The sequence below is a fragment of the Dendrobates tinctorius genome, unplaced genomic scaffold, assembly GCF_039654945.1.
Source record: "Dendrobates tinctorius isolate UK_male_01 unplaced genomic scaffold, ASM3965494v1 ptg000019l, whole genome shotgun sequence".
Lineage (NCBI taxonomy): Eukaryota > Metazoa > Chordata > Amphibia > Anura > Dendrobatidae > Dendrobates > Dendrobates tinctorius.
The window spans coordinates 71,271,633-71,296,238 of NW_027361687.1; the positions used below are offsets into that span (position 1 = coordinate 71,271,633).

Here is a 24,606-nt window from a genome sequence, read left to right on the forward strand (position 1 = left end):
GGGGCCGTTCCCTTTGCGACCAGTTTCTCCCTCCACCTGACCTGTAGTCAGCGTGGATAAGGGACCCACGGGGAGTTCGCTCCAGCCGTGTCCCAGAAGAACCCTCTTTCCTAGGGAGCTTCCTTTGTATTCCAATCCGTCCAGCAGCCTCTAAGCAGTAGAGCTGCTGCAGACATGTCCTTCTCTTTCCCTCCCTCAGAGGGAATCTGATCTCACTTTCTATCCTGCTCCCGCTCTAAGCTAAGCTCTGCTCACCTCCCAGCACTCTTTGTGTTCCAAACAGGGAGCCATAAAGGGTGCTCTTCTACACTACTGGTGTGTGTGGGATGTGGGTGTTGGAATCTGGTCGGGTGCACTCACCTTACCTGGTTGTTGGATACCACACCTCTGAGTGAGGTGCAGTACCTCTGTGGCGAGTGGACCCTCAGGGGCACCACACATTCTGTAATGCTGTAGATAAGCCCCCGATGTAACCTGAAAGATAAGAAAATCGAGTTAGATTATACTCACCCCGGGGTCTGGTCCAGTCCGATGGGTGTCGCGGTCCGGTCCGGCGCCTCCCATCTTCTAGCGATGACATCCTCCTCCTTACTTCTGTCGCGGCTCCTGCGCAGGCGTACTTAACTGTCCTGTTGAGGGCAGAGCAAAGTACTGCAGTGCGCAGGCGCAGGGAAAGGTCAGAGAGGTGCGGCACCTGTGCACTGCAGTACTTTACTCTGCCCTCAACAGGGCAGACAAAGTACGCCTGCGCAGGAGCTGTGGCAGAAGTAAGGAGGAGGATGTCATCGCTAGAAGATGGGAGGCGCCGGACCGGACCTCAACACCCATCGGACCAGACCGGATCCCGGGGTGAGTATAATCTAACTCGTTTTTCTTATCTTTCAGGTTACATCGAGGGCTTATCTACAGCACTACAGAATGCTGTAGATAAGCCCCTGATGGTGGTGACCGCATCTCATAGGCCAAAAATGAGGTGACAGATTCCCTTTAAGCTTTATGTGTGCACAAAGGACCCATTGGTGGTCACCAGATCTCCTGCCTCTTTACTTCTTCTATCATAATCTCCAGTCAAAGCGTCTGCATCCCTTCTAATGAGGTGCCTTTCTATAGTCATTCCAGAGAGTTGGTCTGGCATGGAAAATTGGTTCTCAGCATACATGCAGGGCACTGATCCACTCCAATGAACTACTCCAAATCCCGAAATAAAAAAATCAAGAGAAACTTAGTGAAAATATGAGATGGAGTCCAGAATGTGATAATGAAGGACATGTGTGGTCCAATGATGGACTCTTACGTGAACCATTGTCCACATATTAATGATGTTTCCATTATATCCATGTTTGTGTTTCCCATTCCTGAGATATTGCCTTCCTTCCCTGTATCTGAATCTAGTCTTTTTACCAAAGTGGGCTTAGTGCTCAACTCTTCTTCTTGAGGGCCATGCCTAGTTGGCTATAAAGGCTAGATTTACATACAGGTAGAAGAGGGTCAAATCTCAGGAACGGAGAGGCGCAGGATAAAAAAAAACAACCCCTGATTCAGGAGAATAGTGGTGTTTACACCACATAAAATAAATACATATTTATGGCAAGTGACATGTTTTCTTTATGTATGCATTTTGACCAATCTCAGTCAACACATGGAAACCATGACCTAAGGCGTACTCAACTTTAGAGATACTCTTGCGTATATTATTTTTATCACTCCGGAACTGACTTTTTTTTCTGGAATGACTTCTATGAACATGTGGATGTCTGATCTCAGATTGAATATGCAGTACATTTTAATATTTAGATCAGTGCAGTGTAACCTATAGACCTATCTCTGCTTACTGGCTGTGAACCATGTGTTACATCTGTGCCCTCACCTACCACAGAGTTCTAAGAATGTATTTTTAGTCATTTCCAAATATATACTAGTTGCCAAAATTGGTCCTAAATAAAGGAAGCAAGTTCTTTAATGGGAGGGTTGTAACATAGAATCAAGCTCCATTTATACAGTCTACCGCTATCGTTAGCAGAATATAAGACCCTTTAGCTTGATCACTCATGACCACACTCAGGATTCAGAATGAAGAGCATCATTCACTTACATTTTTGGGACTCCTGAAAATAAATCATTCACAGGGTGTTTTTCTGAGGTGACTTCCCGTGATCATCTGTAATCTGTAGAGGAACCAGAACCTGTTTAATTTCCCTGCAGTGTCTCGACAGTAGAAATTAGGCATTAGTGACTTTTGTCATGGTGGCTTTGGAAATAACACTATTATTTTTCTTAATTGCAGAGCCCAGGTTGTGATGGCATATTAGGATCGAATAACACATTGGACACGTGCGGAGTGTGTGGTGGAGATGGCTCTACGTGCAAGTTCATCACTGGGACTTTTAAGGACACTAATATTCCAATTGGCTACCACAAAATTCTGGAGATCCCAAAAGGAGCCACACAGATCAGTGTCCGAGAACTTACTTGGAGCCCTAACTACCTAGGTAGCAAAGACACAAAACAGTGGGTGGAATAAAGAGTGTACTGTCACTGATTAGTTAAGGATACTACCATTGTGAACCGTGTTTATGGTTTTCTGGAAGAATAGTTGATGGCTGACCATGGTCAGTATGAATCAGATCATAAGAGATCAAGGTACATGGAAGATAAATGAAGAATTTAGTAGAGGGAAAACTTGGCTCTATATGGGGACTAGGATAGACATTCACACATGTAGAGAACTCGGTAGATTACATAAAAGAAGACTAAGTAATTAAAACTTTGATTTTAAGAGGCGGAAGGCTGCGGAATGGATATTGTGGAATGGAAGGGATTAATGCGAGAAAGGATGTAAAAGCTTAGTACTGGCCATTGTTCATTACACAAAAAGCAAAAACTGCAGAAAAAACGCAGAGAGAACCGACCAAAGAGTCCAATCAGTTATAATGTAAAACCACAATAGTTTATTTAATTGATCAGGTACAACAATGGAAAAAACCATCAATAAAGAATTACAATTGATAAAAACAACAAGGACGCACCCAGGGAAAAATACCAAAAAAAATACCAAAATGATTGCTGAAAAAATATATGCACAGCAAAATATATGATAGAGATTTGGGGAAATAAATAAAAATATATAAAGTGCTAGTGCAAACAGCAAAGGGGAATCTAGATCATGATTAGTACAAGTGCATGGTAAATATCCAAATGAAAATCATGAGATTCAAAGTGCTCATTGTAAATGTAAAGCAGTCATGTGTAAATATATATAGCTGCACATAAATTTAGTAATGAGAAATATATATGAAAAAATACAAAGAGGTAAAATAACTTACAATGTCAGTGAGACTCCCTGGCACCTGGAGGACGCACCTGGAGGTGCAGCTATATATATTTCACACTGTGCTGCACTTTACACATGGCTGCTTTACATTTACAATGAGCACTTTGAATCTCATTATTTTCACTTGGATATTTACCATGCACTTGTACTAATCATGATCTAGATTCCCCTTTGCTGTTTGAACTAGCACTTTATATATTTTTATTTATTTCCACAAATCTCTATCATATATTTTGCTGTGCATATATTTTTTCAGCAATCTTTTTGGTATATTTTTTGGGTATTTTTTCCTGAGTGTGTCCTTGTCGTTTTTATCTATTGTAATACTTTATTGATGTTTTTTCCATTGTTGTACCTGATCAGTTAAATAAACTATTGTGGTTTACATTATAACTGATTGAACTCTTTGGTCGGTTCTCTCTGTGGATTTTGCTCTTGTCCTTTTCAATTCCGACTGTACAATGGTCACTATTTTGGTTCGGCTTCTTGGTCGCAGGGTTATTATCTTTTATTCACTCTTACAATTTTCTATTTTATCATATTGATTACTCTGCCACCTCCTAGCTTCCCCTTTGTCATTATTTTCATTTTATAATTCATTACACAAAGGAAATGCACATTTCATAGCATTCTGGCATGTAAACTATGGTTAGATTAGGTTTTTGCATATGTTTGAAAGACCCATATCTTCTAAATATGTTCTAGCTTTAAGAAATCGATCAGGGAAATCCATTATTAATGGCAACTGGGCAGTAGACCCACCTGGAAAATATGAAGCTGGAAGCACTGTGTTTACCTACACCCAACCTGGACGTGAGGAACAAGAAGGGGAATCGTTCAGTGCCCCCGGACCCACCTCCGAAGCTCTTGACGTTTATGTGAGTATGAACGCACAAAAAAGTATTCTTGGCACATCATATTTCTTCCATACCTCATATGCTTCATTAATACTACAATTTTCCTCTAGAGTTTAGGGTTTGTAGAACAAGCCTTGAGGGTTTGAAAGACCGTTGGGCAACGTGGGGAGTTACAAACCATACATGTGGTGTATGTACTGGGACCCTCAACCACAATGTTCCGTAAAAAAAGAGAAATTAATCCAGCTCACCGCACTGCCTTGCTGGTAGGATCCAGATCCTGCGCACGGATTTGACTAGGCAGTCAATCAATAATAGGAAAGAAAAAAGAAGTTCCAGCGCCAGGAATGGAAAATTAAAAATCCATTTTATTGTGCCATTGCATATTAAAATTCCAGCAGGTACAGCATATCTGTCGGATGACTACAGAACAACGCGTTTCGACGCCTCAGGTCTTAATCATGTTCTGACATTAAATGCAACCAACTTCCTTTTGTTGGATTCTCCCACCTGAAAAAATCAGAAGCACATGTGTGGACTGCTCCAAAGCAGCTCCTGCTATGATAATTGTGGGAGTACCAAACAAAGTAGGGAAAAAAAAAACAGTCAGTGTAGACAACACAACATAAACGACATACATATTTTAAAAGGGAGATATATATACTCCTGATGTAAGGTAACAAAGATGAATATAAAGAATAATTCAAATGACATATTCCAAAATACATATCACATATTCAAATCCTATACATAATATTCTATAATTATACCACAATGGAGAAAGAGAAAAAAAAAATAAAATATATATATATATATATTTAAAAAAACAAAAAACAAACAAACAAAAAAAAAAACACCTATTCCCCTTTTTTCCTCCTTTCTCTTCTTTTCTTCCTCTTTCCCTCTCTTCTTATCTCTTTTCCTCTACCAAGAATGGATCCCAAATTAAGAGGGCCCCAATCAAAAATAAAAAGCAATCAATATATATAATATTACCACCCCTAAATGGAAGAATGGAACGAACATATTCAATAATGAAATATAAGATCTTGTCGACTATTCATTCCATCCGGATATCTTGTGCCCAGGGTGAAGATCCAGAAGGATTCCCTATTCAAGAGTTTCCTTCTGTGGTCTCCACCCCGAATCGGTCTGTGCACCTGTTCTATTCCCATGAAATGAAAGCCGCTAACACCCCCTTTGTGAACTGTGGCAAAATGCTTTGATACTGCAGAAACCACAACAGCATTGTGATTAGACACATCTAAGAGATACCTCCTGATTCTAACCTTCAAGGGTCCCGTGGTGCAACCAGTGTATTGAATATTACAAATATTGCATGTTATTAAATATACAATATAAGAAGAATTACAATTTATTAAGTTTTTAATGGTAAATGTTTTTTTTTTTATTTACCATAGAAAAAAATGTTTTTCCTTTTTGTACAAAATTACAGGTTTTACATCTAGCTGCACCACATTTGTAAAAACCCTTTAGTGTGATCCAGGAGGATCCCTCCGTCTGGCCACTGTCACTTGTAAACAGACTAGGGGAAAGAATAGTACTAAGTGTAGGTGCCCGTTTAGCAACTTACCTAATACTATTCTGAATCACCTGTTTTAAAATAGGGTCCTCATTAAGAATTGGTAAGTATTTTTTCACAATACTAGTAACAGTATTAAACTGATTACTATAATTGGTTGAAAAGACAATATTGTTATTAGATTTATTTTTCATATAAGATGATTTATGTTTAAACAATAAGTCTTCCCTGTTGATTTCGCTTACAATTGATTTAGCTCTATTGAGAATCCAAGGACGATACCCCCTCTTGGAAAGCCTATTACAAACCTGACTTTCTTCCCTATTATAATCACTGGATTGGGAACAGTTTCGTTTCGTTTTGTTCGAATCAATTCTCCTACCGGAATATTATTCTTGGTCTGTGCCGCATGGCAGGAATCTGCCGTTAAAATGGAATTAGTGGCAGTAGGTTTGCGGTAAGGGGTAATTATGACAACATCCAAATCACTAATAGATAGGGTGACGTCCAGAAAATTCACTGTAGTCAAATGATGATAAGAGGTAAATTTTAAGTTAAATTCATTAGTATTCAAATATGAAACAAACCCCTGTATACTATCCTCTGGACCACACCAAATCATCAGCAGATCATCCAGATATCTGCCATACCATAGCAGACATTTGGAAAATGGGTTCTCATCCGAATATAGGAAATCCTCCTCCCACCTCGCCATAACAATATTTGCAAGGGAGGGGGAGAAGCGAGCTCCCATACTAACTCCTAACTGCTTTAGGAGAAAATCAATACATGAGACTATAAAATCTTTTAAACAGGTGTCATAGTCACTAAATCTGTCTAGATGTTGAGATAGACAGCGTAATGCAACATTATGAGGTATAGATGGATATAAAGAAATTACATCGCATGAGAGCCAAGAGTAATAGGATTTCCAACAAAAATTGTCCAGAGCTTTAACAACCTCTTTGGTATCCCTGATATAACCTGGTATATCAAGAATCAAAGGTTGAAGAAAATGATCTATCCAGCCTCCCAAATTCTCCCCCAATGAGCCAATGCCTGAAACTATTGGTCTCAGTGGGGGAGGAAATACATTTTTATGAATTTTAATATGCAATGGCACAATAAAATGGATTTTTAATTTTCCATTCCTGGCGCTGGAACTTCTTTTTTCTTTCCTACAATGTTCTGTAGGTTTAATTGTCCAACCTTTTTGGTAGCATGAACCCAAAATATATATCCTCATTATTGGTCATGGTCTTCTTTGGATATATGGAGAAGAATTTCCATAGGGAACAGTATGTTACAGTTATCTTTCCAAATTCAGCCTTAGTTTTCTTTCAATAATTGCTCTGAGAATATATTTAGCATTATATACTTTATGTCCAGTGGTAAATCACCCAAAACTCCAAGGCTATAAAGCAATTTGTCTGTTTTACATCCACTATCTGTCTCACTCAGAATTTATCTCAGGTGCCAAATGAGGTCTAATTGAAGCCTTTCATGTTAACTGATTTACAATGGATGTGATTGCACCAGTTCTGGACCCTGTGTCAAGCTTGTGGTTACCTCATGTGCGATGAAAGAGATGGGTTGCTTGCTGCTTCCTAGGGTGGCAAAAAATCTAGAGAAATGCTGCCAGACTGACGAAAGAACAGAAGTTCTGAAAAAGTTTCAGATTCTGAATAACTTATGAACCTCATAGGTGGTCATGGCAAGAAGAACAGAGAAGTGGGAGATGAAGCAAGGTAGAGGAGTCCAGGTCTTTGGCTGGGACCAAATGCTATAGAACTTGGTGGGCTTTGATGACCATTTGTTGAACTTTAGTCCTTGTGCTGACCGTGGGAACACAACTTGTAGAGTTTTGGTTTTCTATGACACCGATCCTAATAGATATCTTCATCAATGAGAGTCCCTCTAATTCCTCCCTTGCTGTCTATGTAAACATCCCATTAATGCAATGCTTACAGATCCCTATATGTTCACGCAGCTTTTCAATTTTGATTATTTTATTCCTCTTTCCAAACAGATACTTTTAGCCGATAGTTATATATGTGGTACTGAAAGAGGAGAAAATGTTCAAAACATGTCCAATAAATGTTGTGAAGGGTGGGACAGAATACCATTGGCACTATCTATCTAGTGAAAATCTAAAGAAGCTCATTAGAGTTGGTGCAAATCATTTTGCAGGACCTGGTCAATTGTCCACATCAGTAATATAAAGAACCCTAAGAACCCTAAGAACCACCTACTACCTCAAGGAATCCACAGCTCTTCATTTGATTAGCCAGTCTGGCACAACCTCATGCCGCAACAACAAAGTCGCCTCAGGTCATTTAATCAAAAGAGGAGCCACGGATGCAGGGAGGTAGAAGGCAGTTCGTAGGACTCCTGTCCAGTGGCCAAGGATTACTGTTGGATCCTCTCGGGATTTATGTGCACTGCTTTACTGTAGAAGGCCACCTTATCCTACTTTCTAGATTAAGTTTGTGATATCTACTTTAGAATGCTAAGCTTAGAATGAAAGCAGAAGTTGAAGACATGTACTGAACATGCAGAATAATCATAAGTAAAGGAGCAAAGGTGGCTATACCCCTAAGACAACTGTAGGCCAAACACCGGCAGCCATCTCTCCTGACTTTCCTTCATCTATACACATGAATACTTGACCAAACCTGCATATGTTCTGTACAGAGAGAAGGATCTTAGCTTCTGGCAGCCTATCTTCCCCAGGAACAAAATGAGTGAGCATTGAAACTCCAAATGCACAATTCATCTCTATCTAGACATCATGTTTCGGCAGAGAATTGGGAGGCCCCATAGACATTATCTGGTTGGCCTGTGCCACTGTAAAAAACAGGTTCAGCTAACCTTATTATGTATAGGGTCGAAAAATAAAATTACACATTTATTAAAGTGGTTGTCTCATCTTTTTATACAGTCATGGCCAAAAGTATTGGCCCCCTTGAAATTGTTCCAGAACATGAAGTTTTTCTCCCGAAAAATTATTGCAATTCCACATATTTTGTTATACAAAGGTTTATTTCCTTTATGTATATTGGAACAATACAAAAACTGAGAAAAAAAGGCAAATTGGACATAATTTTATCCAAAACCCCAAAAATGGGCCAGGCATAATTGTTGGCACCTTTCCAAAATTGTGGGTAAGCACCTTTGTTTCAAGCATGTGATGCTCGTTCAAAATCACCTGATGTTATGCGCAATCGCAGAGAGACCCAGCAAAACTGGCACCAAACCAGCAAAGGCGCAGACACAGATGCACTTGACGTAAGCTGTCCCAGGTAAGGAGCCTTAAAGGGCCAGGATACTCTTCATCTAGCTCCTTGTACATGGGAGGGGGCTTTAGCAGAGTCCTTACCAGGTACGCTGTCGCCGGGCATCTGGTGTCTGTTGATGTGGCCGGAGCCTAGTTGGGAATAGGTAGATTCCTCTGCGAGATACCCTGGGATTGTAGCATGAAGAGAAAGGGAAACAAACCCTAAGACCAACCCTGAAAGAGAGCAACCAAGCCTGCAAGCATCACTCGCCACCACAGCACATAGGAAATGGCTGCCTGTTGCCGAAGGAAAGGATCAGGTGTTGAATATCTTCCAATCATCCCCAGACAACCACTCCCTGTTAACCTGACAGCAGAATGGACATAATCCCACCACTTCCTAGTAATGGATATAGCAGCGTCCTGCGTTGCCTGGCAACGGGGGATCACAGCGTCCCATATTCCACGGGGAGTGAAATCCGTAGAAGATACGGCATCCCGCATCCACACACATCCTACTACTCCAGAACACAACACACCATAAGATTGGGTCATTTTACCTGCTCAGGTGGTAAACCACCTCCAGGGTCATGACAATGGCGGCGCTTGTGACCGGAGAAGCGTAGCACCAGACCCGATCCATTCCCAGTTGAGAGCACAGGACCACAATTCTGGACACATGTGGCAAGTAACAGGTGTAGGAACTATGAAAATCACAACTGAAACAAGATAACTGGGGAGAAGCTGACTCAGTCTTTGCATTGGGTGTCTGTGTGTGCCACCCTAAGCATGGTGAACAGAAAGTAAACAGTCTGAGGACTTAATAACTAAAATTGTTGAACAATATCAACAATCTCAAGGTTACAAGCTCATCTCCAGAGATCTTGATGTTCAATTGCTCATGATGCACAATTTATTCAAGAAATTTACAACCCATGGTACTATAAATAATCTTCCTGGACCTGGACGGTAGAGAAAAATTATGAAAGGTTGCAACGCAAGATAATCCGGATGGTGGATAAACAGCCACAATCAAGTCCCAAACAAATTCAATTTGTTCTGCAGGCTCAGTGTGCATCAGTGTCAGCGCAACCTAGTCAACATTTGAATGAAATGAAACACTATGGCAGGAGACCTAAAAGGACCCCACTGCTGACACAGAGACATAAAAAGCCAGACTGCAGTTTGCCAAAATGTATGTGAGTAAGCCAAAATCCTTCTGAGAAATCAGACAGATTGTCAGGATTCGAACCTAGCAGCTCCTGTGCACCAGTCGGCAGTAGAGTTGAGCGAAGCGGGTCGAAAAATTTCAAAAGTCGCCGACTTTTGGCAAAGTCGGGTTTCATGAAACGAAACCCGACCCTAGGATGAGGTCGGCCACGAGGTCGGCGACTTACGCGCCAAAGTCGCGTTTCAAAAGTTTGTTTTGCGCTCTTTTTCAGCCAATCAGGATCCACGGACACTGTGGGCAACGTGATGACATAGACAGGGGTCACCACCATCTTTCAGAAGGGCATGCAAGTAATTGGCTTGCTTTGGTGAGCGTCACAGGGGTTATAAAAGGGCGTGTACGCCGACCGCCATCTTACTTCTGCCGATCTTAACATAGGGAGAGGTTGCTGATTCTGTAGGGAGAGCGTTAGGCAGGGAAGAAGAAAAAAAAACTGCTTCTGCTGCTAGCGATTTTGCCTGTACAACACACCAGTCACTGTGTGTGCAGTGCAAGGGGAGGCTATATTGTGGTGGATCAGCGGTGTTGGTTGTTAGGCTGCCTTCTAAGGCTTCCTGACAGCTGCATTGCTGTTTACCCACTGCTCTGCAAACTGCTTTTTTAAAAGCAATCCCAATTTTTTTTTTTGTCCTGCTGAGGTACTGAGCGTGCATTTTTTCACACCATACAGCATCAGTGGGCCTCACACAATCCAAAAGTGTCCAGTGTCCACTAGTGTCTGCAGAAATTCAAAATCTCCCTTATCCTGTAGTCACTTTTTTCACACCTGTGCCATCGAGCCTGTGACATAGCGCTCTGATATTCAGTGGGCCTCACACAATCCAAAAGTGTCCAGTGTCCACTAGTGTCTGCAGAAATTCAAAATCTCCCTTATCCTGTAGTCACTTTTTTCACACCTGTGCCATCGAGCCTGTGACATAGCGCTCTGATATTCAGTGGGCCTCACACAATCCAAAAGTGTCCAGTGTCCACTAGTGTCTGCAGAAATTCAAAATCTCCCTTATCCTGTAGTCACTTTTTTCATACCTGTGCCATCGAGCCTGTGACATAGCGCTCTGATATTCAGTGGGCCTCACACAATCCAAAAGTGTCCAGTGTCCACAAGTGTCTGCAGAAATTCAAAATCTCCCTTATCCTGTAGTCACTTTTTTCACACCTGTGCCATCGAGCCTGTGACATAGCGCTCTGATATTCAGTGGGCCTCACACAATCCAAAAGTGTCCAGTGTCCACTAGTGTCTGCAGAAATTCAAAATCTCCCTTATCCTGTAGTCACTTTTTTCACACCTGTGCCATCGAGCCTGTGACATAGCGCTCTGATATTCAGTGGGCCTCACACAATCCAAAAGTGTCCAGTGTCCACTAGTGTCTGTAGAAATTCAAAATCTCCCTTATCCTGTAGTCACTTTTTTCACACCTGTGCCATCGAGCCTGTGACATAGCGCTCTGATATTCAGTGGGCCTCACACAATCCAAAAGTGTCCAGTGTCCACAAGTGTCTGCAGAAATTCAAAATCTCCCTTATCCTGTAGTCACTTTTTTCACACCTGTGCCATCGAGCCAGTGATATAGCGCTCTGATATTCAGTGGGCCTCACACAATCCAAAAGTGTCCAGTGTCCACTAGTGTCTGCAGAAATTCAAAATCTCCCCTGTCCTATAGACACCTTGTACCTTGTTTTACATTACTATATAGTTTGTTGGATTTTGTCTACATTTCTACAAAAAATGAGGAAGGCTGGTGGAAGAGGCCGTGGAATTGGGCGGGGGTTGGCAGCTGGTAATGATGGTGTTGGTGGTGGATCTGATGGTAGTGGCAAGAGCAAAATAGGACCGAATGCAGGAGGTGTTGAGCCTGCATCATCATCTGGCTCCATAAGGCTTCGAAGGCTTAGTTTTCTAGGAGTTGGCAAACCGCTTTTAAAGCCAGAGCATCAGGAAAAAGTTTTGTCTTACATTGCTGACTCAGCCTCCAGCTCTATCGCCTCTTCTTCTGAAGTTGTAAAAAGTAAAAGCACTGAGTCGTCTTTGGAGGCTCATGTTCATGAACCACACCTTTCCTTGTGTCCTTCACCCCAACAAAGATTGAAGGATGACGCAGGCCATACTACTGATTACTCCATGGAGCTGTTTTCACATACCATGCCTGGATTATCAAGTGAAATGGTGAATTACCCAGGCCAAGATGAATCTGACATGGAGTGCACTGATGCACAGCCGCTGATAGATGATTCTGCTGGTACATTCACTCAGAGCACTACATTGTCCTCGCAGTGTACAGAGCCAGATTCTGACCCTGATGAGACTCAGGTGCCCCTTCCCGCACACTATACCACCATACACGGTGACACAGAGGAAGGTGCACATGACATTGAAGAGGAGGTGATGGATGACCCTGTTGTTGACCCAGATTGGCATCCATTGGGGGAAGAGGGTGCTGCTTCCAATAGCTCAGATGAGGAGGAGCATCCACAGCAGACATCGACATCGCAACAGCTGTTATCTGGCAGGCCCGGAGCACTCCAAAGACAGGTTCCAAAAATCAAAAGAGTTGCTGGACAGCTTGTCCAGACGGTCAAAAGATCACAGCGTGCTAGGCTGCAAAATGTCTGCCAAAGTAGGAAGAGTGCAGTGTGGCACTTTTTTGAACAAAATCCTCATGATCAAGCCAAGGTTATCTGTAAGAAGTGCGCAAAGACCTTTAGCCGAGGGAAAAATCTGAAAAATTTGAATACCAGTTGCATGCTTAGACATTTAACCAGCATGCACTTGCAAGCGTGGACACAACACCAAACCTCAAGTGCCACATGTGCAACTGATCACAAAGAAGGTAGTCAACAACGCTACATTGTTTCCCCCACTGTAAGCCCACCGGTTAGCACAGCAGCAAATGTTGAGGTGTCGTTGCAAGGCCACAGCAGTCAGGGAATCCCACTGTTATATCAACGAAATACTGAATCTAGGCCATCAGAAAGAACACCAACTCCATCACCATCATCAACCCTCTCTCAGTCCGCCCTGTCCACCGCTGCTTCCACCATATGCAGCTCTCAAGTCCAGCTCACCCTCCCAGACACTATGAGTAGGTCAAGAAAGTACTCAGTCTCTCATCCGCGTACACTGGGTTTGAAAGCCCACATTGCCAAACTAATCTCGTTTGAGATGATGCCCTATCGGTTGGTGGAAAGCGCAGCTTTCCGCGAACTCATGGCCTATGCAGTACCACGCTATGACCTACCTAGTCGCCACTTCTTCTCTCGCAAAGCCATCCCAGCCCTCCACCATCATGTAAAAGACCGCATTGTCCATGCACTCAAGCAGTCAGTGAGTGGAAAGGTACACCTCACAAATGATGCATGGTCCAGTCGGCATGGCCAGGGCCGTTACGTGTCCATCACTGCGCACTGGGTTAATGTGGTGGATGCAGGGTCCACAGGGGACAGCGGTGGTGGGACAGTGCTGCCTAGCCCACGGTATAGGAAACAGTTGGCTGTAGGCGTTCGACCCTCCTCCTCCTCCTCCTCCAGAAGCGAAAGCTCGTCCACAGAGCGCAGTCATACGAGCACTCCATCTGCAGCTGCCACTGTTGCACACGAGGTGTGCCCCTATCGAGCAGCTAGTGGAAAGCGTCAGCAGGCTGTGTTGCAGATGATGTGTTTGGGCGACAGACACACCGCCGAGGTGCTGGCCGAGTACTTGAAGCGACAAACTGAGTCATGGCTGGGCAGTGTACATCTTGAGGCAGGCAAGGTAGTTAGTGATAACGGCCGTAATTTTGTGGCAGCCATAGCCCTTTCAAAACTCAGCCACATACCTTGCTTGGCTCACACCTTGAACCTGGTGGTGCAGTGCTTCCTCAAAAATTATCCGGAGTTAACAGCCCTGCTGCAGAAGGTGCGAAGACTGTGCGCGCACATCCGCCGGTCGCCTGTACACTCCGTTCGTATGCAGAAGCTGCAGCGATTGCTCCACCTTCCCAACCACCGCCTCATTATCGACATTGCAACAAGGTGGAACTCCACCCTGCACATGGTGGAGCGGCTGTGCGAGCAGAGGCAGGCCATAATGCATTTGTGGGAGGATACACGGCCAGGCACTTTGAGAGCAGACATGGAGTTGACAGGTGTGCAGTGGTCGAAGCTGAAAGACCTCTGTAAAGTCCTTCAGTGTTTTGAGGAATGCACACGGCTGGTAAGCGCAGACGACGCCATCCTAAGCATGAGCATCCCACTTATGCGTCTGCTCATGCAAACTTTGACGCACCTTAAGGAGCAGGCGTCTGCTGCCAATGTTGATGAGGAGGAAGAGGAGGAGGGAATCCTTGATGACATTCAGCCATTGTCTGCTCAGGGACCTCTCCTGGATGAGGTGGAGGAAGAAGAGGAGGAGGAGGATGATGATGGGGATGATTACTTAGGGGAGGAGGATGCATCTCGTGGGGCAAGTGAAAATGTTGGCATGGCAAGGTCTGGTATAGGGTTTGTGCGTGACTGGAGGGATGTGGATTTGCCAGAAAGTGCTCCTCCACCCAGCACTCGCAGTGCATCATTGACACCGGGAACATTGGCCCACATGTCAGATTATGCCTTGCAGATCCTAAAAAGGGACCCCCGCATTGCCAAAATGATGAACGATGACGACTACTGGTTGGCCAGCATCCTGGATCCATGCTATAAAGGCAAATTACAAAACATCATGCCACAGGAGAACCTTGACCTAATATTGGCTAATAAACAAGCAACTCTGGTAAATCGGTTGCTTGAGGCATTCCCAGCACACAGCAGCGGTGATGGTTCTCACACGAGCCGTACGGGACGGGGGCAGCTTGGCAGAGGTGTTCAAGGTGCACACAGCAGAAGTGGCATTGGAGACAGGGGTTTCATGACAATGTTGTGGACTGATTTTTCAAGTACCGCTCACACAACTGGTAATACTGCATCGATGGAAAGTGACAGGAGACAGCAGTTGTCAACTATGGTTACAAACTACTTTTCCTCCCATATCGATGTTCTCCCACACAGGTCATTCCCCTTTGACTATTGGGCCGCTAAACTGGACACCTGGCCTGAATTGGCACAATATGCCTTACAGGAGCTCGCTTGCCCAGCTGCAAGTGTGCTATCGGAAAGAGTCTTCAGTGCAGCTGGATCAATCCTGACAGAAAAAAGGACCCGTCTGTCAACACAAAATGTGGATGATCTAACCTTCATTAAAATGAACCATGCATGGGTTTCCAAGGATTTTGTCCCACCTTCCCCTGATGACACATAGGGTGACAGAAAAATGGCTTGCTTTTGTCCACCTCTTCCTGGGACTTGACCTATTTCGCCTTTTGCATCAGCTGAATGTCCAACATCAACATATGCCACTTTCTAAAACTCCCTAACTGTGCTGCCTCCCCCCCCATGGCCGGGGTCACCACCTAGCGCACGACACCGTGCGAGTGCCGTTGCCCTGGACAGGTGGGTAGGCCGACTCTTGGACGCGGGCACTGGCACAGGGTCCCTCATAGTGCAATCAAGTGTCTCTGACAGTGGTGGTGCACACCCGCCGTCAGACACACCGCCGTACTATGAGGGGCCCAGTGCCAGTACCGACGCCCACGAGTGGGCCCCCCTTGCTTGGGCAGGGCCCCAGCATTTGCAATCTTTACCTCTCCCTGCTCCTCCGCTGTGTAGTCTGGGCCGTCAAATCCATACTGTGCCTGACACCGTCTGAGCCTGCCTCCTGAGGTATAGACATATATTTTGAATGTGTACGCTATCCATACATGTTATCCGGGGATACGGTACCCTTTCTCACCTTTGTGCAATCACGTGCAAGCCATACTGGGCCTAACACCGTCTGAGCCTGCCTCCTGATGTATAGACATATATTTTGAATGTGTACGCTATCCATACATGTTATCCGGGGATACGGTACCCTTTCTCACCTTTGTGCAATCACGTGCAAGCCATAATGGGCCTAACACCGTCTGAGCCTGCCTCCTGATGTATACACATATATTTTGAATGTGTACGCTATCCATACATGTTATCCGGGGATACGGTACCCTTTCTCACCTTTGTGCAATCACGTGCAAGCCATACTGGGCCTAACACCGTCTGAGCCTGCCTCCCGATGTATACACATATATTTTGAATGTGTACGCTATCCATACATGTTATCCGGGGATACGGTACCCTTTCTCACCTTTGTGCTATCACGTGCAAGCCATACTGGGCCTAACACCGTCTGAGCCTGCCTCCTGATGTATAGACATATATTTTGAATGTGTACGCTATCCATTCATGTTATCCGGGGATACGGTACCCTTTCTCACCTTTGTGCAATCACGTGCAAGCCATACTGGGCCTAACACCGTCTGAGCCTGCCTCCTGATGTATACACATATATTTTGAATGTGTACGCTATCCATACATGTTATCCGGGGATACGGTACCCTTTCTCACCTTTGTGCAATCACGTGCAAGCCATACTGGGCCTAACACCGTCTGAGCCTGCCTCCTGATGTATAGACATATATTTTGAATGTGTACGCTATCCATACATGTTATCCGGGGATACGGTACCCTTTCTCACCTTTGTACAATCACGTGCAAGCCATACTGGGCCTAACACCATCTGAGCCTGCCTCCTGATGTATAGACATATATTTTGAATGTGTACGCTATCCATACATGTTATCCGGGGATACGGTACCCTTTCTCACCTTTGTGCAATCACGTGCAATCCATACTGGGCCTAACACCGTCTGAGCCTGCCTCCTGATGTATACACATATATTTTGAATGTGTACGCTATCCATACATGTTATCCGGGGATACGGTACCCTTTCTCACCTTTGTGCAATCACGTGCAATCCATACTGGGCCTAACACCGTCTGAGCCTGCCTCCTGATGTATAGACATATATTTTGAATGTGTACGCTATCCATACATGTTATCCGGGGATACGGTACCCTTTCTCACCTTTGTGCAATCACGTGCCAGCCATACTGGGCCTAACACCGTCTGAGCCTGCCTCCTGATGTATAGACATTTATTTTGAATGTGTACGCTATCCATACATGTTATCCGGGGATACGGTACCCTTTCTCACCTTTGTGCAATCACGTGCAAGCCATACTGGGCCTAACACCATCTGAGCATGCCTCCTGATGTATAGACATATATTTTGAATGTGTACGCTATCCATACATGTTATCCGGGGATACGGTACACTTTCTCACCTTTGTGCAATCACGTGTAATCCATACTGGGCGTGAGAACGGCTGGCGAGCTGTTAAGCAAGCTACAGCACCTGTGGTTTGCACACGTAAGTTTTTCATTTTTTCAGGAATGACGGTTAGGACTAATTCCGGAACTGCAGTTGACCTGCACTTACTGGGAAATCATCGTTCGCGGGTAATAATTATAATCAGTGATCCCCATCACTAACGTTGTTCAGCGGGTTATCTGCACCTGTAAGCGACAAACGCTGGCCTTTTCAGTGTAGCGCACATGCAGCCACGGACATGTAAGGGCATGACACACCAGTTATTGGCCAATCTCATGTGCCAGAGCCTCACATGTCCCTCTAGTAAGCCGGACTCGGACCGCGGGGCATGACGGAGTCTCGTTCGTTAACGGAATTAATCTTGCAATGTGTGCATCTGTTCTGTAGCTGGCATGGTTGAGGTTTCCCAGGTGGAGTCGAATTTAACCGTAGGCTCCACTCCTGGTGGTGCCCTTCTGGACATTCTTTTAAGGTTCAGCTTTGCAACGATACTGCCCACGTAAAACAAACACTTTGCCTTCATGAACACTGTTTGCAGGGTCATGACTCGTGGGAATAACGCCGCCCAATCAGTTAACCTGCTAGAGAGATCCTTCGTTGCTCCCAAGCATGACATCACACTCCCTAGGAGGAAGGTAATGCCACTGTGGCGACCGTACTCCTGGGGGCGACACAAGTGCACTGATGCCCAGCCACTGCTTGATGAATCTGCTGGTACATTGACCCAGACCACTACATTCCCCTCGCACGCTACACGGCCTGAATCTGACCCTGATGAAACTCAGGTTACCCTTCCCATATACAGTTCCATCTTACACGGTGACAAAGAGGAAGCTGCAGATGAAAGTGCAGGTTCGGCCCACCTGCCATCAGACACACCACCGTACTATCAGGGGCCCTGTGCCAGTGCTGTCGCCAACGAGTGGGCCCCCCCTGCTTGCTCAGGATCACAGCACTTGCAAGGTTGAAATACTGTGCAGTGAGATGGAAGATGGGGACGACGAGAAGTCCAGACTAGTACAGGGATTCCCTAGCGAGGAGACTTATTTGATTGTTTTCAATGTTGGGACAGCAATTTTTGGGGAGCACTATACTCTGGAGAATGATAGATGGGGCCCACCATACACTGGAACATTCCAAAGGTGGACATCAGACACTGGAGCAGCATTTACAGGGCCCATTATACACTAGAGCATTAGAAATGGGGCCCATTATGTTTGTAGCATTATTTGGGCCCATAAGACAGTGGAGCTTCATCCATGGTGACCAACATATACTGTAGCATTATGTGGAGCTCATCATATACTGTTTCAAACATTATATGGGACCAATGATTCTGTATGGAGAAATAGATGGGCCTCGTCATGAGATGTAAAAAGTGAAGTATTTTTCATTGTACTATACCGCTATTTCTCTGCCGTATCGGAGCATGATGAGTTGTGGTATGTGTTAAAGGGGCGCTCTTTCGCCCAGGGCACATGAAAACCTGGAGCCAGCCCTACCCCCCCCACAACTTTAGCCAAATAACCCCCATTTTTCAGTGCGTAACTTGTATTATGAAGTTAATTAAGGTTGACAAGCTTAAGAAAGAAGAATTGATGCTTTTGGCATTCAAATGGGCACTGTAGGTGTGTTTCCTGTCCTCCTCTCACTGCCGACTTTTATTCCCCATTGACTTACATTGGGTTTCATGTTTCGGGACGACCCCGACTTTTCCCTATAATCGGCCGATCTTGCGAAACGAAACTCGACCCTAAAAAACCAAAAGTCGCTCAACTCTAGTCGGCAGTTCTTCCTTCTGAGCTATTCAGTAATTAGCCAAATACTTGAACCTATGTTGTGGCTGATGTCTCCTCCCTGAGTTTCCTGTTGGTTACCACCCTGAGTTCCTGATTGGTTCATTCTGATTGCATACCCTATTTAATGTAAACCTGGCCTTGCTATGAGTACCTTGCATGATTATTAAGATGCCTGCCTTTAGTCAAGCTTCCCTCCACCTGCTATTCCTTCAAACGACACTGCTGCTCCTGGTAAATGACCCCTGGCTTCCTTGACTACGACTCCTGCTTATTCCTTCAAATGACACTGCTGCTCCTGGTAAACAACCCTGGCTTTCTTGACTACGATTCCTGCTTATTCCTTCAAACTACATTGCTCTTCCTGTGTATCGACTCCTTGGCTATTCCAGACTACGCTATTTGCCCGGTGCTGCCCTAGTGGTTGCAATAACACTACTCCAACCAAGTCAGAGTCCTTTGCAGCCCAACGGAGGCAACAAATTGCTGAACTTCAGAATTTTGTTACCACCTACCAAGAAAAAATTTCTAAGTTGCAGACAGAGGTGTTGGGTCAGGAAAAGGAAATTATTGAGTTGCAGAGGCAACTTCTGGAATTGCGAAACTCTGGTCTGGAATCAAACGCACGCATGCTGCTGCCCGCAAAGTTTAGCGGGGATCGTTATCACTACTGTGGATTCCTAAATCAATGTTATATATTTCCAGATGCATCCTTCTCCGTTTACCAGTGACAGGAAAAGGGTTCAATTTATCATTAATCTTCTGACTGATGAGGCTCTTGCCCCACCTTATGTGGAGAAGAACTCTGACCTCCTAAATGACTTAAGGGCCTGTCACACTAAGCGATATCGCTAGCAATATCGCTATAACTTGTGACGTTATAGCGATATTGCTAGCGACATCGCTGTGTCTGATACTTACCTACGACCGCTCCCCCGCTGGTTATTGCTGATCGCGCGAGAACGTCCAGGACTGTTTCTCATCGTCAGCTTCCTGCGGCGCTTCCTGTGGAGAGACGAGCGACGAGCGTGGAGCCTGGCAGGTGGGCGCAGGATCGCCTAGTGTGACAGGTAAGTAGCGACCCCCGTCCCCAGCGATGTCGCTGGTGAGATCTCCCTGTGTGGCACCTCACTAGCGACCACTTAGCGATGTACCAGCGATCCTGACCGCATCATATCGCTGGTCGGGATCGCTGGTACATCGCTAAGTGTGACAGTACCTTTAGTCTCTTTCATCACTGCTATGGACCAAATGTTTGATGACCCAAATTGTTGTTCTACAGCTGAAACCAAATTGCATAACCTACGTCAAAGGCGGCAATCTATAGCTGAATATACCTCCGAATTCCACCACTGGATGGCAGACACCACATGGAATTTGGCTGCCCAGAGGAGTCAATTTCGCTGAGGAGACCCCTGATAATTTAGAAGACTTTATTCAGCTATGCATCCGAATTGATCAGAGACTCACTTAACAAAGAAAGGAAAGGCTGTGTTTGGAAACACCCCTAACTACTCCTTTACTCAACCATCATTAAAAAACCTACAGGAAAAGGAAACTGTTCCTGAACCTATGCAAATCGATGTAAGTCGTAAACCTCTCTTTGCAGTAGAGAAGGAGAGGCAACGTACACAGAATCTATGTCTCTATTGTGGGGGCACTGGACATTTTGCCATCACCTGTCCTAATAAAAGGACCACAGCCTTCACAAATGCCAGAGCTGAAAGGGATTTAGACCTCTTTGAACGGCCAGACCCAGTTCTGTAGACCATCTCGTCCGTAATGCAAGATAAAGGCAAAGAACAATCACCATCATCTAATTTTGTCGTTCCCATACAGGTCATAATTGGGAACCAAAAAATACAATGCTCTTCCATGTTAGATTGAGGAACAGGAGGGAATTTCATGGACTTACAATTCACACTTGACAATAACATTGCATGTAGGACTAAATCCATGCCCATCGATATGGAAACAGTGGATAGATCACCTTATTGTCTGGACCTGTTACTCTTGAGACAATTGAACTGGAAATCTGTATGGAGGCGAATCATCATGAAGCGGTTAGTTTTCATCTTCTTTCATCTCCAACATTTCCAGTTATTCTAGGAATTCCCTAGTTTTCAATTCTTAACCCATCTATCAACTGGGCATCGATGGCCATTACCCTTCCCTCTGAGTACTGTAAGAACAATTGCCTTTGAATATCTTGTTATATAAAACTTTTTCTATATAAAACTCGAAAAATGTGAATTCAAACAAACCAAAACTCAATTTCTGGAATATATCATCTCCCCAGAAGGTCTAAGCATGCATCCCAGTATGATCAGAGCAGTAGTTGACTGGCCTACCCCAAGAAATGTAAAAGACGTTCAGCGCTTTATAGGATTTTCAAATTTCTATGCAAGATTCATTAAAATCTTTTCAAAAATAATCTTACCAAATACTTCACTCTCAAAGACGTTTTTTTTTGCCTCCAGAGGCATAAATGACAAACTAAAGACACTTTTTACTTCCGCACCATTACTTGTCCATCCAAACCCCGAACTTCCGTTTGTTGTTGAAGTAGAATCCTCAGACTCTGCGGTGGGAGCCGTTTTATCACAGAGAGTTGGAGACAAAATGCAGCTTCATCCATCTCCATTTCTTTCTCATACCATGTCAGCTGCAGAAAAGAGCTATGACATTGGAAATAAGGAACTGTTAGCCATTAAAGTTGCCTTCTCTGAATGGAGACATCTTTTGGAAGGGGCCAAGCATCCGGTGACTATTCTTACTGACCAAAAAAATTTAGAATTTATCCGTACGGCTAGGAGGTTGTCTGCAAGACAAGCACGTTGGGCCTTATTTTTCTCTAGGTTTAATTTTATAATTTCTTATTGGCCTGGTTCAAGAAATGACAAGGCTGATGCTCTGTTCAGGATATTTGTTGAACCTGGACAACAGGATAGGTCTAGCACTGACTGTACCAGTCTACGTCCAAAAATTTTTTTTGAGAATACTGGACTCCAAAGAATTTTTGACGAAAATTAAAGAGGGATACCAAACTGACTTCTTTCTTATCCATCCTTCTAAAGACATTACTCTTTCCTTTAAAGGGACTCTGTCACCCCATTTTCGGCCTATTAGCTGCGGCCTCCGCCATCAGGGGTTTATTTACAGCATTCTTTAATGCTGTAGATAAGCCCCTGATGTAACCTGAAAGAGAAGAAAAATAAGTTAGATTATACTCATCGGGGGGCGCGGTCAGGTGCGGTGGGTGTCGCGGTCCGGTGGGTGTCGCGTTCCTAATTTTAGGAAGGATGTGAGGAATTATGTTTCTTCCTGTTTAACATGTGCACGGAACAAGACTCCACGATCTTCTCCACTAGGACTTCTTCAACCTCTTCCAGTTCCATCTAGGCCTTGGGGATCAATCTCAATGGATTTTATCGTGGACCTTCCTCTCTCAAAAGAAATGACTGTTATCCTTTTTGTGGTGGATCGGCTCACAAAGATGGCCCATTTATTCCAACTAAAGGGATTCCTATCGCTGAACAAACCGCATAATTAGTGGTCAAAGAGGTATTCAGACTGCATGGAATTCCTGATGATGTCGTTTCTGATAGAGGTGTTCAGTTTACATCAAGAGTTTGGGAAATCTTCTGTACAGGAGTTACTGTCAATTTGCCTACTGCCTTCCACCCACAATCCAATGGACAGACTGAAAGAACTAACCAAACCTTTGAACAATACCTGCGCTGTTTTATATCTTACCTACAGGATGACTGGGTGGATTATCTACCAACTGCAGAATTTGCATATTATAACTCCAAACAGTTTTACATCCCAAAGCCCATTTTTTGCTAACTATGACTTGCATCCGGTATTTATTCTTAATCTTCCATTCAATTTCAAAGAGACTTACAGAGTTGCAGAAAGCTCAAAAAGAACTAATTGAGATGATACAAAAGGCCAAAGAAGATTGTAACTAAAGAGTAGATAAACGTCGCATAGCCCCTTCTACCTTTCAGGTCGGTGACAAGGTTTGGCTTTCTACCAAAAATCTGAAGACAAATGTAACATCAAATGATACTGCTGCTCCTTGTAAATGACCCCTGGCTTCCTTGAATACAATTCCTGCTTATTCCTTCAAATTACATTGCTGTTCCTGTGTATTGAATCCTTGGCTATTCCAGACTATGCTACCTGCCCGGTGCTGCTCTAGTGGTTGCAATATCACTATATCACTACTCCAACCAGGTCAGTCCGTAACACAGATGAGACCAAGATAGAGCTTTTTGGTAAAGCACATCATTCTACTGTTTACCAAAAATGGAATGAGGCATACAAAGAAAAGAACACAGTACCTACAGTCAAATATGGTGGAGGTTCAAAGATGTCTTGGAGTTGTTTTGCTTCCTCTGGCACTGGGTGCCTTGACTGTATGCAAGGCATTATGAAATCTGAAGATTACCAAAGGATTTTGTGTCGCAATGTAATGCCCAGTGTTAGAAAGCTGGGTTTGCTTCCTAGGTCATGGGTTTTCCAACAAGACAACGACCCCAAACATACTTCAAGAAGCATCCAGAAATGCATAGAAACAAAGAGTTCTGAAGTGGCCAGCAAAGATCCGGATTTAAATCAAATTGAACACCTGTGGAGAGCTCTTAAATTCGCTGTTGGGAGAAAACGCCTTCAAATATGAGAGACCTGGAGCAGTTTGCAAAAGAAAAGTGGTCCAAAATTCCAGTTGATAGGTATAAGAAACTTGTTGATGGTTATTGGAAGCGATTGATTGCAGTTATTTATTCCAAAGGGTGTGCGACCAAATATTAAGTTGAGGGTGCCAACAATTTTATCCGGCTCATTTTGAGGCTGTGTGCCCATGTTGCGTTTTTGTAAGCGTTTCCGCAGCGTTTGAGCCGGATTAGACGCTGCAGAAACGCTTAAAAGAAGCTTCCCAAAAATTTGATGCATTTTTGGCTTTTTGTGCCAATGCATGTGGTTTTTTTTCTGCTCAGAAAACGCTTTGCGGCTAAAAACGCAGCATGCTCATTAATTTCCACATAGCTCCGCATTTTTAGCTGTTTCCAATGTTCCCAGAAAACGCGCGGAAAAAAACGCATCAAAAACGCGCAGCTTTTGTGCAAAAATCAAGCAAAAACGTGCGGAACTAAGCCGCGCGTTTTCTGGGAAGGAGTCCGGTTTTCTGAGCGTTTAAAAACGCTAACGTGGGCACATAGCCTGAGGGTTTTGTGGAATATTTAGAATTGAGAGTCCTCAGTGGTTGATACCTTTTAATGGCTAACTGA

General features: G+C 44.1%; 1 protein-coding gene across 2 annotated transcripts in view; it reads left to right on the forward strand.

Moving 5' to 3' along the window:
* ADAMTSL4 (ADAMTS like 4) overlaps positions 1-24,606 on the forward strand; it is a 236,808-nt gene that overhangs the window by 161,541 nt on the left and 50,661 nt on the right. For both annotated transcript variants that reach the window (XM_073567228.1, XM_073567227.1), the window contains exons 7-8: positions 2,285-2,489; positions 4,037-4,209. In XM_073567228.1, coding sequence (XP_073423329.1) covers positions 2,285-2,489; positions 4,037-4,209 — 378 coding nt within the window. The remainder of the gene's footprint in view (positions 1-2,284; positions 2,490-4,036; positions 4,210-24,606) is intronic.